At 37.7% G+C, this 14,497-nt stretch overlaps 1 protein-coding gene across 4 annotated transcripts in view; it reads left to right on the top strand.

The window, feature by feature from the left end:
• The window catches only part of HERC2 (HECT and RLD domain containing E3 ubiquitin protein ligase 2), a 171,046-nt gene extending 166,633 nt beyond the window's left edge, over positions 1-4,413 (top strand). For all 4 annotated transcript variants that reach the window (XM_063459216.1, XM_063459223.1, XM_063459231.1 and 1 more), the window contains 3 exons: positions 1,029-1,134; positions 2,435-2,647; positions 3,229-4,413. In XM_063459216.1, the coding sequence (XP_063315286.1) occupies positions 1,029-1,134; positions 2,435-2,647; positions 3,229-3,501 (592 nt within the window). In that variant the 3' untranslated portion in view covers positions 3,502-4,413. The remainder of the gene's footprint in view (positions 1-1,028; positions 1,135-2,434; positions 2,648-3,228) is intronic.
• Positions 4,414-14,497: the final 10,084 nt, after the last annotated feature.

Here is a 14,497-nt window from a genome sequence, read left to right as displayed (position 1 = left end):
GCTCTGTACTTGAAACCCCATCCATGCTGGCTGGCTGCTTTGGCTAGAGTATTCAGCCCCTATCATGAAATTAAACATCTGTTACCTACACTATAGCCCAAACGCCGCTGTATATCTTCAAGTAAGAGATTGTGTTTTTTTTTTTTTTTGTTTTGTTTTTTTAAACTAATGTAAGGGCCTTCACAGTGTTATCTCACCGGCTGAGACACTTTGGCTGAAGTTGGTTTTGTGTTTTAAAAATAAAACCTGCAAACCTTGTGTTCTGTAAATAGGGAGCCAATTTGTTGAGAGGGAAGGGTTAATTAGCATATATAATAATTGCTGAACAGAAGACTATTAGTGCAACAAGCAATTTTGAAATGATGTGGAATAGATCTAGCCTGTTTAATATCCTTGAGCAGCAGTGTGAGCTTGTAGTTTTAATAAATGTGCATTGCTGTTCCATTAGTTTGATTGGCATTGTTAGTTACGGTGTTTGGAGTGTTCTTTAAATAAATATGAAAGAGTTTGTCTGGATTCCTTTGAAATGGTTTTATATTGTGTTCTATGACACCATTCGACCACTTCTAAACCTAAAAATGGGTAATAGAATTTGAAGAGGTTGTTTTAAGTGTTTGTATCAAGCTGCACTGCACTTATCTATTCGTGAATATCCAACAGCTTGCTACGAGTATCTTCACTTTTCCACACTCTCTACCATTCTTTTTGAACGTTCTCAATCCACAATTGTATCTAGCCTTTTTAATCGTATATTTTTTTTTCAAAACCACTTGCAGTGATTGTATCAGCTCTCTCCCCTGTTTTATATTATTAGTTATATTTTTACCTTGTGATTCCTCCAGCTACATAACCTAAATACAAATAAAGATTGGTTTTGCATAAGAGGGGGCTAGTTTATCCAAACATCAAACCTTACGGACTAGAGTCTCAAAGGTTACTTCTTGTAGCTAAAAATATGTACTTGAGGTTGTGTGTGCAAGATTCCTGCATTTTATTTTCATATGCTATTTTCCACATTACCTGTGCAGGTTACATGAGTTTGATGAGCAGGTTGCTGCAGTTCGAGAAGGAATGGCACGAGTTGTACCTGTTCCTCTACTTTCACTTTTTACTGGATATGAACTGGAAACTATGGTAATATGTTATTTCTATGTTGTCTGCTTATGTTTAGTCGATACTTAAAATTTCCGCTCCCCATTAGAGAGTAGAAGTTGAGCCCTGATGAAATTCAGCCCTGCTATGGACATCCAGGATTGCACGATCGAGTAACGTTTAGACTTGTGCAGTAGTGTAATACCTAAACTTTAGAGCCCTGGTAAAGTGATAGCTTCATCTGAACTTACTAATGTTTAGTCATTGCACATTGATTCACAAAGTTGTAGACTTTGCAGAATTACAAAAGGCAACTGTCACTTCCCAGGATTTTAATATTACATTTTTTTTATCCGTATATGTAAAAAATATGCATTTGTGATGTGTGAAACATAAAATAACATTTAGAAATGCATACCTGTTTATCCTGCAACGGAGGCTTTCCATTTTAGCTCTCAAGCATTGTTCTAAACTGTCCTTTGCACCTTGCAGTCAGTATAAAGAGAAGATGAGACATGAAACAATGTTTCTATTCTCTCATTTGTAATGTGTGCCCTAGCTTTCCTTTATTTAAAATGGATTGTTATATATTTTTTCTATATATTTTTATACGTCTAAAAGAAAACATGGTATCTGTTTGGGGGGAGAAAGTGTATTTGTTCAACGGTGTTTGAATGAAAGTGAATAAATTACATACAAAACCTGCTCTAGGATATGCACAGTACTCTGTTTTTAGAATGTTTCTTATAATGCTAGAATCTGGATTGGTTGAGATGTGGTGGCAGGTTTAGTTCTCAGAATGTTTAGCCCCAGAGTGTTAAGTAAATATCCCTGTAAATTCTAAAATCTAAAGTGAAAATTTATGGAGAATTACGTGAATTTTAAATTTGAGGGTAAACTTGCAGAACTGGAAAAAAATGTCTGTCATCTGTGCTTTCCATTCAGTTACTCTGGCCCGAAATGTGAAATTCATTTAAAATTCTAACCTTTGTAGATAACTAACGTGTATCAAATGTATCCTTTCAGAGATATTTACTAAAGTTAGGATTTCTGGAATTTATTTATTTATTACTGGTACAGTTAGTGGAGAACGTACAATATACACAGACAAATACAAAAAAAGGTAGAGAGAGCCCTGCCCTGCCCAGAATGCAAAGTGAATTTCAGACTTAAAGTGAAAATAGCTCAATTGGAAAAAAATACAAGTCCGTTATGTTTCCAGTTTTGCTATTTTGGTCTAAAATCTGAAACGCTCTTTGTATTTACTTGGCATTCCTGACAATCCTCACTTTAGTGAATAGATCTGTGTGTGAACTTTATAATGAATATTTTGTCCTTTCAGGTGTGTGGGAGCCCAGATATTCCCCTTCATTTGCTGAAATCTGTAGCCACGTACAAGGGAATTGAGCCCACAGCATCCCTCATCCAGTGGTTTTGGGAAGTGATGGAGTCTTTCTCAAACACAGAAAGGTCCCTGTTCCTTAGATTTGTGTGGGGTAGGACCAGGCTACCTCGGACCATAGCAGACTTCAGAGGCAGAGACTTTGTCATACAGGTACTGGCATGTTGTATGAACCTTTACGAACCCCACACAAAAAATATAGTGCCATATAATCTATGCAGTATTAGATGGGGCATACACTTACTCTTGTGGCCTATAAAATAGACTTTAGAAAAGATATCTTAATGTGTTGCAATGAGAAATGTATCAATTTATTGTACTCGTTACGAATTTAGATGCTTGCTAGGTTTGGTAATGCCTAAGTGTGCATTATTGGACTTTCTAAAATGTGCTAAACATTGGCTCAATATGTCTCATAATTTTGGGTTTTTAGTACAATTTTTTTTACAAAACCATTTCCATTCATAAATAATGTTGGTCTTGATTTAATATTTTTAGATACACTTGTCAATATATATATATATTTATTTTATCTCTCAACAATATCAAAATCATTTCAGGTTTAATCAAAAATATTACATTAACGCCCATGTTAGGTGGGATGGAAGTTGAGGAGTATATAGCAAATCTTAAAACTAATGTGTTGTCCCAACATACATTTTTGGACTTTGTATTATTAATTTATTTTAAACCTATTTTTGTTAAAGATATGACTTTCCTTCTCCAATACACAGGTTTTGGACAAGTACAACCCTCCAGATCATTTCCTTCCAGAATCCTACACTTGCTTCTTTCTGCTGAAGCTTCCCCGATATTCCTGCAAGCAGGTACTGGAGGAGAAGTTAAAATACGCTATTCATTTCTGCAAGTCTATAGACACTGACGACTATGCAAGAATTGCACTAACTGGCGAACCCGCAGCAGATGACAGCAGTGACGACTCGGACAATGAAGATGCAGATTCATTTGCTTCAGACTCCACACAGGACTACCTAACGGGACACTAAAAGAGATGAAGCTGCAGGTTCCGGGCAAAGCATGTGTCCTTTATGCACTGAGAACTCAAGCATTAGAAGGGAAACCGGAAATCCAAAGTTAGCTGTAGACTTTACAAGACCACAGAGAGAGACTTCTATAACTTTTTACATTGTATTCGAAGAGATGAGTGTGTGCCTGTTTCTTGTGACACTACACTGCACTTCTATTGTGTCTTATTAAATGTGTTGTAAATGTTTGTATAAAAAAAGTGCAGTGTCAAAGGCAAAATAGGGCAGCAGAGCCTTTTACATGTGAGTGCAATAGTTCCATGCCCGACTGTTTAGTGTTGTGTTGTGTGTTTTCTTTATGGTTGATTATTACAGTACTGTGCAGAACAGGATAGTATTAATCATTTCCATTTCATTTGGCTACCTTCCTGCCTACTAAAACATGTTTTCAAAGGATTTTATCAGTATTCCAGAAAGCATTACATGTGCATTTGATATAAGGGATGTTTTTTTTTTGTTTTTTTTTTCTTAACACTAGTCCTGGTTGTATATTTAGCTCCTTCCTTATGCATTATATGCAGTCCTGCAGATGTCATTACTTTTCACAGAAAGTGTATATAACTGACTAGTGCCACTATATATGCAAAACCATTTCTCTCGGAATAAAATGTCACAAACATTTGGCTGTATTCTTGGTGGGTTTTGAAATCTGGCTTCTAGACTTTTTTTAAATGTCCATTATGAAACTTGATTTTAGTGTTTAAACAATGCCTACATTTTAACAAAATATCTTGTAACTTTTTTTTTTGTAGCTTTATGTAATCAAGAAAACATTTGCCGTTTTGAAGTTATTTTAGTAAAGCCATGTAAAGTAAATAACTTTTAAGGTGATGTACAGTTAATGAAACATTAAAGTTATGCAGTATAGCATTATTTGTTTTTGCCTCCCTAGTTTTAGATGTCAAGTGGAATAAATGCTTGTTCTGCAACAATAGGCATCATCTTATAAAGCAAAGTAGCACTATTGTACTGGAGAATTTAAGAGAGGATAATAATCTTAAATGAGAAAGAAGCATGAATATACACATGGTGGTGAAGTGTGAGTGTGTGAAGAGCCAAGACTTTAATTTTGTTACTGTATATCAATAAATTTGAAGTCCAGTAGGTGCACAAAATATTTTTTTTTACAAATAAATATATATCTATATCTCACACAAGGTGAGTGCAGCCCCCTGGTTTATATAATTTATATATTATATATCTCTCAAAAACATTATGGTGGGGGGAAAAATTGTGCTTGAAAACCCCTTCCACCTGAAGTCTGTGGATAGTCAATAAAATGTTAAACAAAAATCTACACACCAGTCAAGCCATGCAGGAGTGGTTCACTGACTTTGCATTTTTTCCTAAGTTGTGTTGAGGCTGTTTGTTGTATACATGTTTATAATGGAATGAGGCAAAAATGTGATTCTTTGTTGATTCTGCCCACCCAGAATCCTTTGCGGTAGTAACATCACGTCAAATTTGTGATTTCTGTGGGAAAAGCAAGTCTTATGGCTTGACTGGTGTTCAGATTTTTAACATATATTGAAAAAAATAAATATAAATATATATTCTGCGTTCATTACTAACTCTTGTTATTGCTAAGACTTTTATTTTATTTTTTTAAGGAATCCTTTTTTTAAGAGTGAGCACAGTGTAGGATAGATTTTAAAGAGCTCACGAGATGGACACTGACCTTTACTAGCAATTTCATTTTTGGGCATGTTTGTAAAAAATATGAATGTTTATATGCTCAAATCCTATGCATTACACATTCTGCACCAAACATAAAGATGAGTTTACTGAATGCATCTGTTTACATCAAAGTGGTTCAAGGGCATCTTTAATTTAAAATTACTTGTTTGGTTTTTGAGTTGACGTCGCTTGAATTTTCATATGATTTTCATATACTACAGACACAAACACATATTTACTGGTAAGTGATCTACAGTCACTTAACATTTAAACAGTCACCTGTTCATGTAATTTTAAAATTGCATATATTAGAAAGTTTATTTTGGATATAGTTTGCCAGTACTGATTTTATTCCGTGGTCAATGAAAATAGCTCCTTTTTTTTCTCTTTAATTTTGACACTATTAATGCTTGCTCCTGAAAATATTGCATCCCAGGTTGCAAAGATACGAACGCCCCACTACCCATACCAAAAGTTGCAAAATAAAATGGCGAATTAGGTTGATCTGCAAAGTAAATAACTCCCCCTGGAAAATAACCAAATATATACGAGAGAAGGTTACTTCAGAGAGCATGAAGAATGTGTAAATGTAAGTTTTCTAACAGTTCCACGACAATTACTTTTTTGGTCATGGATCAGGGCCTGAAAAATACATGTCTGTGGTTCACTGCGACATGGCATCAGATAATGGATGTATACATTTTGCACCTAGTAGTATTAGTACTATTTTTGTGTTTACATTTTTTTTTTTTTATTAAATAAAGAAAAACTTGTACATTATTTAAAAAAAAAAAGTAAGTAAATATTGGAATTTGGATTAAGCGTATTTGTCATTTTAGTCGGTGTCGTAAAAGAAAAGAATCAATCCTGATTTTTATTTAAAATGTTTTTGTATTTTTAAGTAAAATAAACATTGAGACACAGGGAGCATATGTGGTAAACACAACAATCTGACAGCAATGCTTTTCATAGAGAAACACAAATTTATCTATGAGAAGTCACCACTTTTATGAGCTCCTAAAGTGATTGCGCTACCAGTATAAAGGAATACAAACTTACATTCCTGACCCTATAGTGTTAAAAACACTATATTGCCCCCCCCCCCGCCCCTTCTAAATATATCAAAATCTTACCTTTTATTCCAGGTGCTGCTGCTGGCTCTGCACCTGATCTGCCAGAAGTGTTTATTTCAGCTAATCACAATGCTTTCACATAGGAAAACATTGGATTGGCTGAGCTTGAAAGAAGACCGGTCAGGGGCAGAGCCAGCACAAGCCAAACACAGCCCTGGCCAATCAGCATCTACTCATAGAGATGCATTGAATTAATGCAACTCTATGAGTAAAGTTCAGGGTCTCCATGCAGAGGGTGGAGACACTGAATTGCAGTAAAGCACCTTTAGTAGCCATCTGAGGAGTGGCCAGGGGAGGTGTCCCTACGCTGTAATGTAAACACTGTATTTTCTCTGAAAAACAGGGTCTACTGCAAAAAGCATGAAGGGAATGATTATACTCACCAGAACAAATACAGTACGCTGCAGTTCTGGTTATTATAGTGTCCCTTTAACCAAGACAAAGTTGGCATGCCCATAACTCCTTAAAATCACTCAATAACTTAAAGTTGCTAGTCAGACTACTTTTAGCTTTTATAGCTATATCCCATAAACACCCAACAGCCCTATTAAACACTCCATGTGATATGTACACCAGTTCCACTGTAAGCAAAAGCCAATCCATTAATAATCGTATCATGCTTGATCAAAGGGTGGCATTTAATTGTCATGGCTGAAAAAGTAGACCATTATATTAAGGATTATATGATCACTCACAATGTAGAAAGACTAAATCAAATTTGTAGAAAGCAATGTTCTGTTTCATTTTTAAAGCCTATTTGATGAAGAGCCAAATTAAAGAAGTTTACCAGATAGGAGGACTATCAATAAATATTAACTGATCACCCATGAGAACATAGGTATGCGTCCTCCCTGACATACCCATGCACCCTCGCTATCATATACAAATGTAACACTTTCAAGATGAGTGTGCCTTATGATGCACTGTGCTGGCTGGGGACAGTTGAGTGACACCAAGGAAATAAATCAGGATGTTGGGACTGAACCTTGAAAGTGGATCTGTGTTGCCCTAATTGGGAATGTTGTGAGGCCTGCGTTGTGCATGTGTTTTACATGTATGGTAGTAAAATTCTATAGTTTATTTGCCATATTCTCACTCCTGTTCCCCCAAACTGCATTCACTTCTTCCAATATCTGAAGCCCCTGCTCTGTTTGTCAGTGGCTGGTTGTCTTGGATGCTAAATCAATAATCTAGTATTGCCAGTTATTATAAACCTGAACAAAGTTCTCAGATGTTCACAATCTTTCTCCTTGTGTCTTAACTGAGTGTTCTTAATCCTTCCCTGTTCTTTTCTATTACATTGCTTCTTCTGACTTTGGCCCTTGGCACAGACACCTTGGTTGTGCCACTTGACCACTTTCATGCATTCCAAAACATAATTGTACTTTTTTTGTAGAATGCCATTAAAACAAACCTAGAAACCTAAAATGTGACGGCAGATAAGAATCATTTGGCCCATTTAGTCTGCCCAATTTTCTAAATACTTTCATTAGTCCCTGGCTTTATCTTATAACTAGGAAAGCCTTATGCCTATCCCATGCATGCTTAAACTCCTTTACTGTGTTAACCTCTACCACTTCAGCTGGAAGGCTATGCCATGCATCCACTACCCTCTCAGTAAAGTAATACTTCCTGATATTATTTTTAAACCTTTGCCCCTCTAATTTAAGACTGTCCTCTTGTTGTGGTAGTTTTTTTTTCTTTTAAATATAGTCTCCTCCTTTACTGTGTTTATTCCCTTTATGTATTTAATTGTTTCTATCATATCCCCCCGTCTCGTCTTTCCTCCAAGCTATACATGTTAAGATCCTTTAACCTTTCCTGGTAAGTTTTATCCTGCAATCCATGAACCAGTTTAGTAGCCCTTCTCTGAACTCTCTCTAAGGTATCGATATCCTTCTGAAGATAGGGTCTCCAGTACTGCGTACAATACTCCAAGTGAGGTCTCACCAGTGTTCTGTACAATGGCATGAGCACTTCCCTCTTTCTACTGCTAATACCTCTCCCTATACAACCAAGCATTCTGCTAGCATTTCCTGCTGCTCTATTACATTGTCTGCCTACCTTTAAGTCATCAGAAATAATCACCCCTAAATCCCTTTCCTGTTGATGTTGAGGTTAGGATTCTATCAAATATTCTACCCGTGGGTTTTTACATCCAAGATGCTTTATCTTGCACTTATCCACATTAACCCCTTAAGGACAGAGCTTCAGAAGCTTGTCTTTCACTTAATGACAACGGCATTTTTTGCTATTTGCGTTCAACTGCAATTTGCTTTTTACTTATTCATTGCACCGACACATATTATATACCGTTTTTTAAAGGACAGAAAGGGCTTTAATTTGATGTAACACATATATATATATATAAATGCTTATTTATTATTAAAAAAATACAGAAATATGCAAAAAAATGAATTTTTGTGTTTTTTTTACAGTTTTTGCCATAATAATGTGTACATAATTAGTGCAGGTTAAGGAAAGTAATTAAAAATAAATTCATTTAGTTGTTCTGAATTACAGAATATATAATGTGTCTGGGATTTTCAGTTTTTTTTGGTAGTTACAGGTCACAAAGCACAAGGAGTAAAATACACTTTTTATGTGGAGCGATTTTAGAATTTGGTATGTTTGTCTTGTAAGCCTAATAGCCATAAAAGAAAACAAAATTGCCACACAAAAGTATATATTTATATAAAGTAGACACCCCAGGCTATTTACCTAAGGTTGTTTTGACACTTTCTACGTAGCCATTTTACCGCCAACCTCTGCTAAATATTGGAGTAAAATTGTGTTTTTTGGGGGTTTTCGCACACAAACTTATAACAAAGAACTTCTCATGTGTATTTTGTAAAGTTGGTGTGTGCTATTCCTGTACAAAGTTTTATTATGTGTTCAGTTACTTCTGCTGAGTACAACGGTACCCCCGTTGTATGTCTTTGGCACTATTTCGTGAAGCTACAGTGCCATATAGGAGACCTGTCCTTTTCAGTATTCACAGTAGAATTTTGAGAGACGGATTTAATGAGCCTATGCTTCCATTTGGGGTATTGTAACAGTTTGACTGTTCAAAAAAAACCCACAAAGGCCTACCATTTGTAAAAGTAGACACTCCAGGGTATCTCATAAGGTGCATATTGTGCCTTAACATGCCCCCATTTTTTCACCAATAGTTGCCAAAGTATGTGGTATAAAATAATTTTGTGCACTTTTTACATATGGATTGCATTTGTGCTGGGCATTTTGTATATTTCACATGTGCCACTAAGTTCAAACCCCCCAAATTATGTTCAGCTAAGTCTTCTGAGTAAAATGACACCCCCATTGTATGTCTTTGGCACTAGTTCGTGAAGCTACAGTGCCATAAAGGAGACCTGTCCTTTTCAGTACTCACAGTAGAATTTTGAGAGACGGATTTAATGAGCCTATGCTTCCATTTGGGGTATTATAACAGTTTGACTGTTCAAAAAAAAACCACAAAGGCCTACCATTTGTAAAAGTAGACACTCCAGGGTATCTCATAAGGTGCATATTGTGCCTTAACATGCCCCCATTTTTTCACCAATAGATGCCAAAGTATGTGGTATAAAATTATTTTGTGCGTTTTTTACATATGGATTGCATTTGTGCTGGGCATTTTGTATATTTCACATGTGCCACTAAGTTCATACCCCCCAAATTATGTTCAGCTAAGTCTTCTGAGTAAAATGACACCCCTATTGTATGTCTTTGGGACTATTTTGTGAAGCTACAGTGCCATATAGGAGACCAAGCCATATCAGTTTTTACCGAACTTTGAATTTTGACGCTGGGCCTATGTGCAATTTCCAAGCATCTTAGCATGTTTTAAATTCAAACTACCCCACAAAGGCCTACCATTTCTTAAAGTAGACACTCCAGGGTATCTCATAAGGTGCATATTGTGCCTTAACATGCCCCCATTTTTTCACCAATAGATGCCAAAGTATGTGGTATAAAATTATTTTGTGCGTTTTTTACATATGGATTGCATTTGTGCTGGGCATTTTGTATATTTCACATGTGCCACTAAGTTCAAACCCCCCAAATTATGTTCAGCTAAGTCTTCTGAGTAAAATTACACCCCCATTGTATGTCTTTGGCACTAGTTCGTGAAGCTACAGTGCCATATAGGAGACCTGTCCTTTTCAGTACTCACAGTAGAATTTTGAGAGACGGATTTAATGAGCCTATGCTTCCATTTGGGGTATTATAACAGTTTGACTGTTCAAAAAAAACCCACAAAGGCCTACCATTTGTAAAAGTAGACACTCCAGGGTATCTCATAAGGTGCATATTGTGCCTTAACATGCCCCCATTTTTTCACCAATAGATGCCAAAGTATGTGGTATAAAATTATTTTGTGCGTTTTTTACATATGGATTGCATTTGTGCTGGGCATTTTGTATATTTCACATGTGCCACTAAGTTCATACCCCCCAAATTATGTTCAGCTAAGTCTTCTGAGTAAAATGACACCCCTATTGTATGTCTTTGGGACTATTTTGTGAAGCTACAGTGCCATATAGGAGACCAAGCCATATCAGTTTTTACCGAACTTTGAATTTTGACGCTGGGCCTATGTGCAATTTCCAAGCATCTTAGCATGTTTTAAATTCAAACTACCCCACAAAGGCCTACCATTTCTTAAAGTAGACACTCCAGGGTATCTCATAAGGTGCATATTGTGCCTTAACATGCCCCCATTTTTTCACCAATAGATGCCAAAGTATGTGGTATAAAATTATTTTGTGCGTTTTTTACATATGGATTGCATTTGTGCTGGGCATTTTGTATATTTCACATGTGCCACTAAGTTCATACCCCCCAAATTATGTTCAGCTAAGTCTTCTGAGTAAAATGACACCCCTATTGTATGTCTTTGGGACTATTTTGTGAAGCTACAGTGCCATATAGGAGACCAAGCCATATCAGTTTTTACCGAACTTTGAATTTTGACGCTGGGCCTATGTGCAATTTCCAAGCATCTTAGCAGGTATTAAATTCAAACTACCCCACAAAGGCCTACCATTTCTTAAAGTAGACACCCCAGGGTATTTCAAAAGGTATATTCTAAACCTTAGTGTAGGATCATTTTTTTGTTAGTTTGTACCAAGTCTAGTTGCAATTAGCATTTTTTCTGCCTTTTTGACACACACTTGGAGATGTTACTGTATATTTTGCTATCCTTATGTGTGCTACGGCAGTATAACACCTAATATGTTGCTCAGCTATGTCATCTTAGTGCAATGATACCCCCATATACAGAATAGTTGGGGTAAACTTATCCGGGGGTAGTACACAGTTATCTGCGTCCCGGGCAAAGCTGTCATGGATTCCGAAACCAAAACACAGACAGACCACAAAGAGAGAGAACACAGAGAGAGAAACTTGTAATACCGGTCCTTAGAATGGCCGGGCTATACAAGCAGAGAATTGTCAAGGTACAAGCCGAGGTCAAAGGAGTAAAGAGAAACGGAACAACGATAGGACAAGCCGAGGTCAAGGATCAGAGAAGACAGGATAAACGATAGACAAAGCCAAGATTCGGTAACCAAAAATCACACCCCAAAACTGGTCTACTTATTCGGCCTGGGTGTGAAAAATTTTAAAACAATGGCCAATACATAGGCCGGGCTGAGAGGGGCAATCAGGGCAGTAATAGCTGGTCTCAACTCTTACGCCCCTCTTGTAACACACCCTGCACCTTTTCTGGGAGTTTTGTTTTTTAGGGGTTGGTGGAATCTTAAAGCAGAAGTGACCTGCCTCCATTCTTCTGCTAGGCTCCACTGATGGTCTCCTTGTGTGGCATTCTAGCAGCTTAGAAATTAGCTCAAACTGGAAAGAAAGAAAAGTGCTTTTCAGCCCAGCATTTGCCTTTTTAAAAATAACAAAGGCATTGTGGATTGCCATCTGCAAAAGGTATATGCCCACTTTTTTATACCATGCCCTGGTCTTTCTCATGATCAAATATGGCTGCATCAGTTGATCGGACAGGTCAACGCCCCCCATATGCCGATTATATTGCCGTATGCAGACTGGCACCCGTTTATATTCGTCTCTGCCACGAACTGCGACCCTCCGAGTGTTTTCACCATGGATGGTGGTTAAGATGAAAACATCCTTTTTATCCCTGTACTTGAGTGCCAGCAGTTCATTCTGGCAGAGAGCTGCTGTTTCCCCCCTTTTCATTTTTTTGTTCGCTAGAGCCTTTGGGAAACCTGTGCGACTCTTCCGAATAGTGCCACAGGCCACGGTCTCGAAGCAATACAACATTTGTAACAGTGGGATGCTATTATAAAAGTTATCGATGTATAGATGATAACCTTTATTAAGTAGTGGCATTATTAAGTCCCAGACAATTTTTCCACTTGTCCCTACTGTATCTGGGCAACCTGGGGGATCAAGGTGGCTATCCCTTCCTTCGTATACACGGAAGGTGTATACGTAGCCACTGCCACTTTCACATAGTTTATAAAATTTGATCCCATATCGGGATCTTTTGGATGGGATATATTGTCTAAACCCCAGTCTTCCCTTAAACTTCATTAGGGACTCGTCAATGGAAATGTTTTTATTGGGGGTATATATAGCGGCAAATTTACTGTTAAAGTGGGCAATTAAAGGGCGTAGTTTGTAAAGAAGATCATACTGCGGATCACCTTTTGGGGGGCACTTGTTGTTATCACTAAAGTGCATAATTCTTAGTATGTCTTCATATCTTTCCCTTGTCATTGTCTCGGCAAAAATAGGAGTATTGCAAATAGGATGTTTAGCCCAATACATCCTAATTGTGGGCTTTTTAATTAGCCCCATTAACATGGTCAGTGCCCAGAATTGTTTAAATTCTGGCACACTGGTTGGGTACCATCTCTCTTTCCTAGAGATAAGAGAGTCTGGATTGCGTGCCAGATATTGCTCCGCATAGAGATTAGTCTGGTTGACTATCTCCCCAAAAATCTCATCCCCCAAGAACAGCTGCATAACATCCAGCGCACTATAGGCAGACAGGTCCGCCTGTATGCCAGGATTGCCTGTAAACACTGGGATGTCTGGGGAAAAATTATTAGGGGGTACCCAGTCATCTGCGCCATGGTCAGCATTAGGGGAATCGTCGATTTCTCCTGATGGTCCTGCAGTATCTGGCACATAGTCCATGTCCCCTGCATCCCCTGCGTCACTCCCTGCTTCACTCTCTGAGGCAGTGTCAGTCGCCTCTGAGTCTGCCGCTAACAGGGCATAAGCCTCCTCCGCGCTATACTTTCTAAACATTGTTAATACAGCTAACACAGCTAACAAAACTCTAACAAAAAAAAAATATATATTTTTTTTTTTTTTTTATACCCTAATTCCCACTAAATTCCACCCACCAAAATAACTAAATCACAAATTAATAAAATCAAATAATAAAATTTAACCCCTTAGGGTTACAAAAAACCTAAAAATTAACCCTTGAAAGTAAAAAAAAAAAATAGATCACAGTAAAGTACTGTGACCTGTATATTGATCACTGCTAGCAGTGATCAAGCAGCAGGGAAAGGGTTAATTTTTTTTTTAACTCCACAAAAGTGAATTTTATACTTAAGTATAACTCTGCAATAAATCAGGGACACAATGTAGCACCGATCCGTCTCTCTCCACTTCACAAACCCACACGAGGTGGAGGGAGGCGGATCAGATATCCCAGCAGCATTGTGACCGCTGTGACTGGCTATCACAGCGATCACATGGGCTGGGATATCCGGATTTGCTGCTGCCGGTCTGCCCCTGACTCGGAGGGACCCAGCAACAGCATTAACCCCGCGATCGCGGCGTTAATTTTAACGCGTGACGGACGAGGTCCGTCACTCGTCATTAACGCATTCCCCCGTGTGACGGACCTCGTCCGTCACTCGTCGTTAAGGGGTTAAATGTCAGCTGCCACAACTCTGACCATTTTTTTTGTTTACCTACATCATTTGCCATTTGGCTTATCCCTCCTGGAACATCAACCCTGTTACATATCTTAATATCAGCAAAAAGACATACCTTACCATCAAGACCTTCTGCAATATCACTAATAAAAATATTAAAGAGAATGGGTCCAAGTACAGATCCCTGGGGTACCCCACTGGTGACAAGCCCATGCT

This window comes from Pelobates fuscus, chromosome 1, assembly GCF_036172605.1.
Source record: "Pelobates fuscus isolate aPelFus1 chromosome 1, aPelFus1.pri, whole genome shotgun sequence".
Classification (NCBI taxonomy): Eukaryota; Metazoa; Chordata; class Amphibia; order Anura; family Pelobatidae; genus Pelobates; species Pelobates fuscus.
The sequence above is the reverse complement of the archived record's forward strand: the minus strand, read 5'-3'. Positions and strand labels throughout refer to the sequence as shown.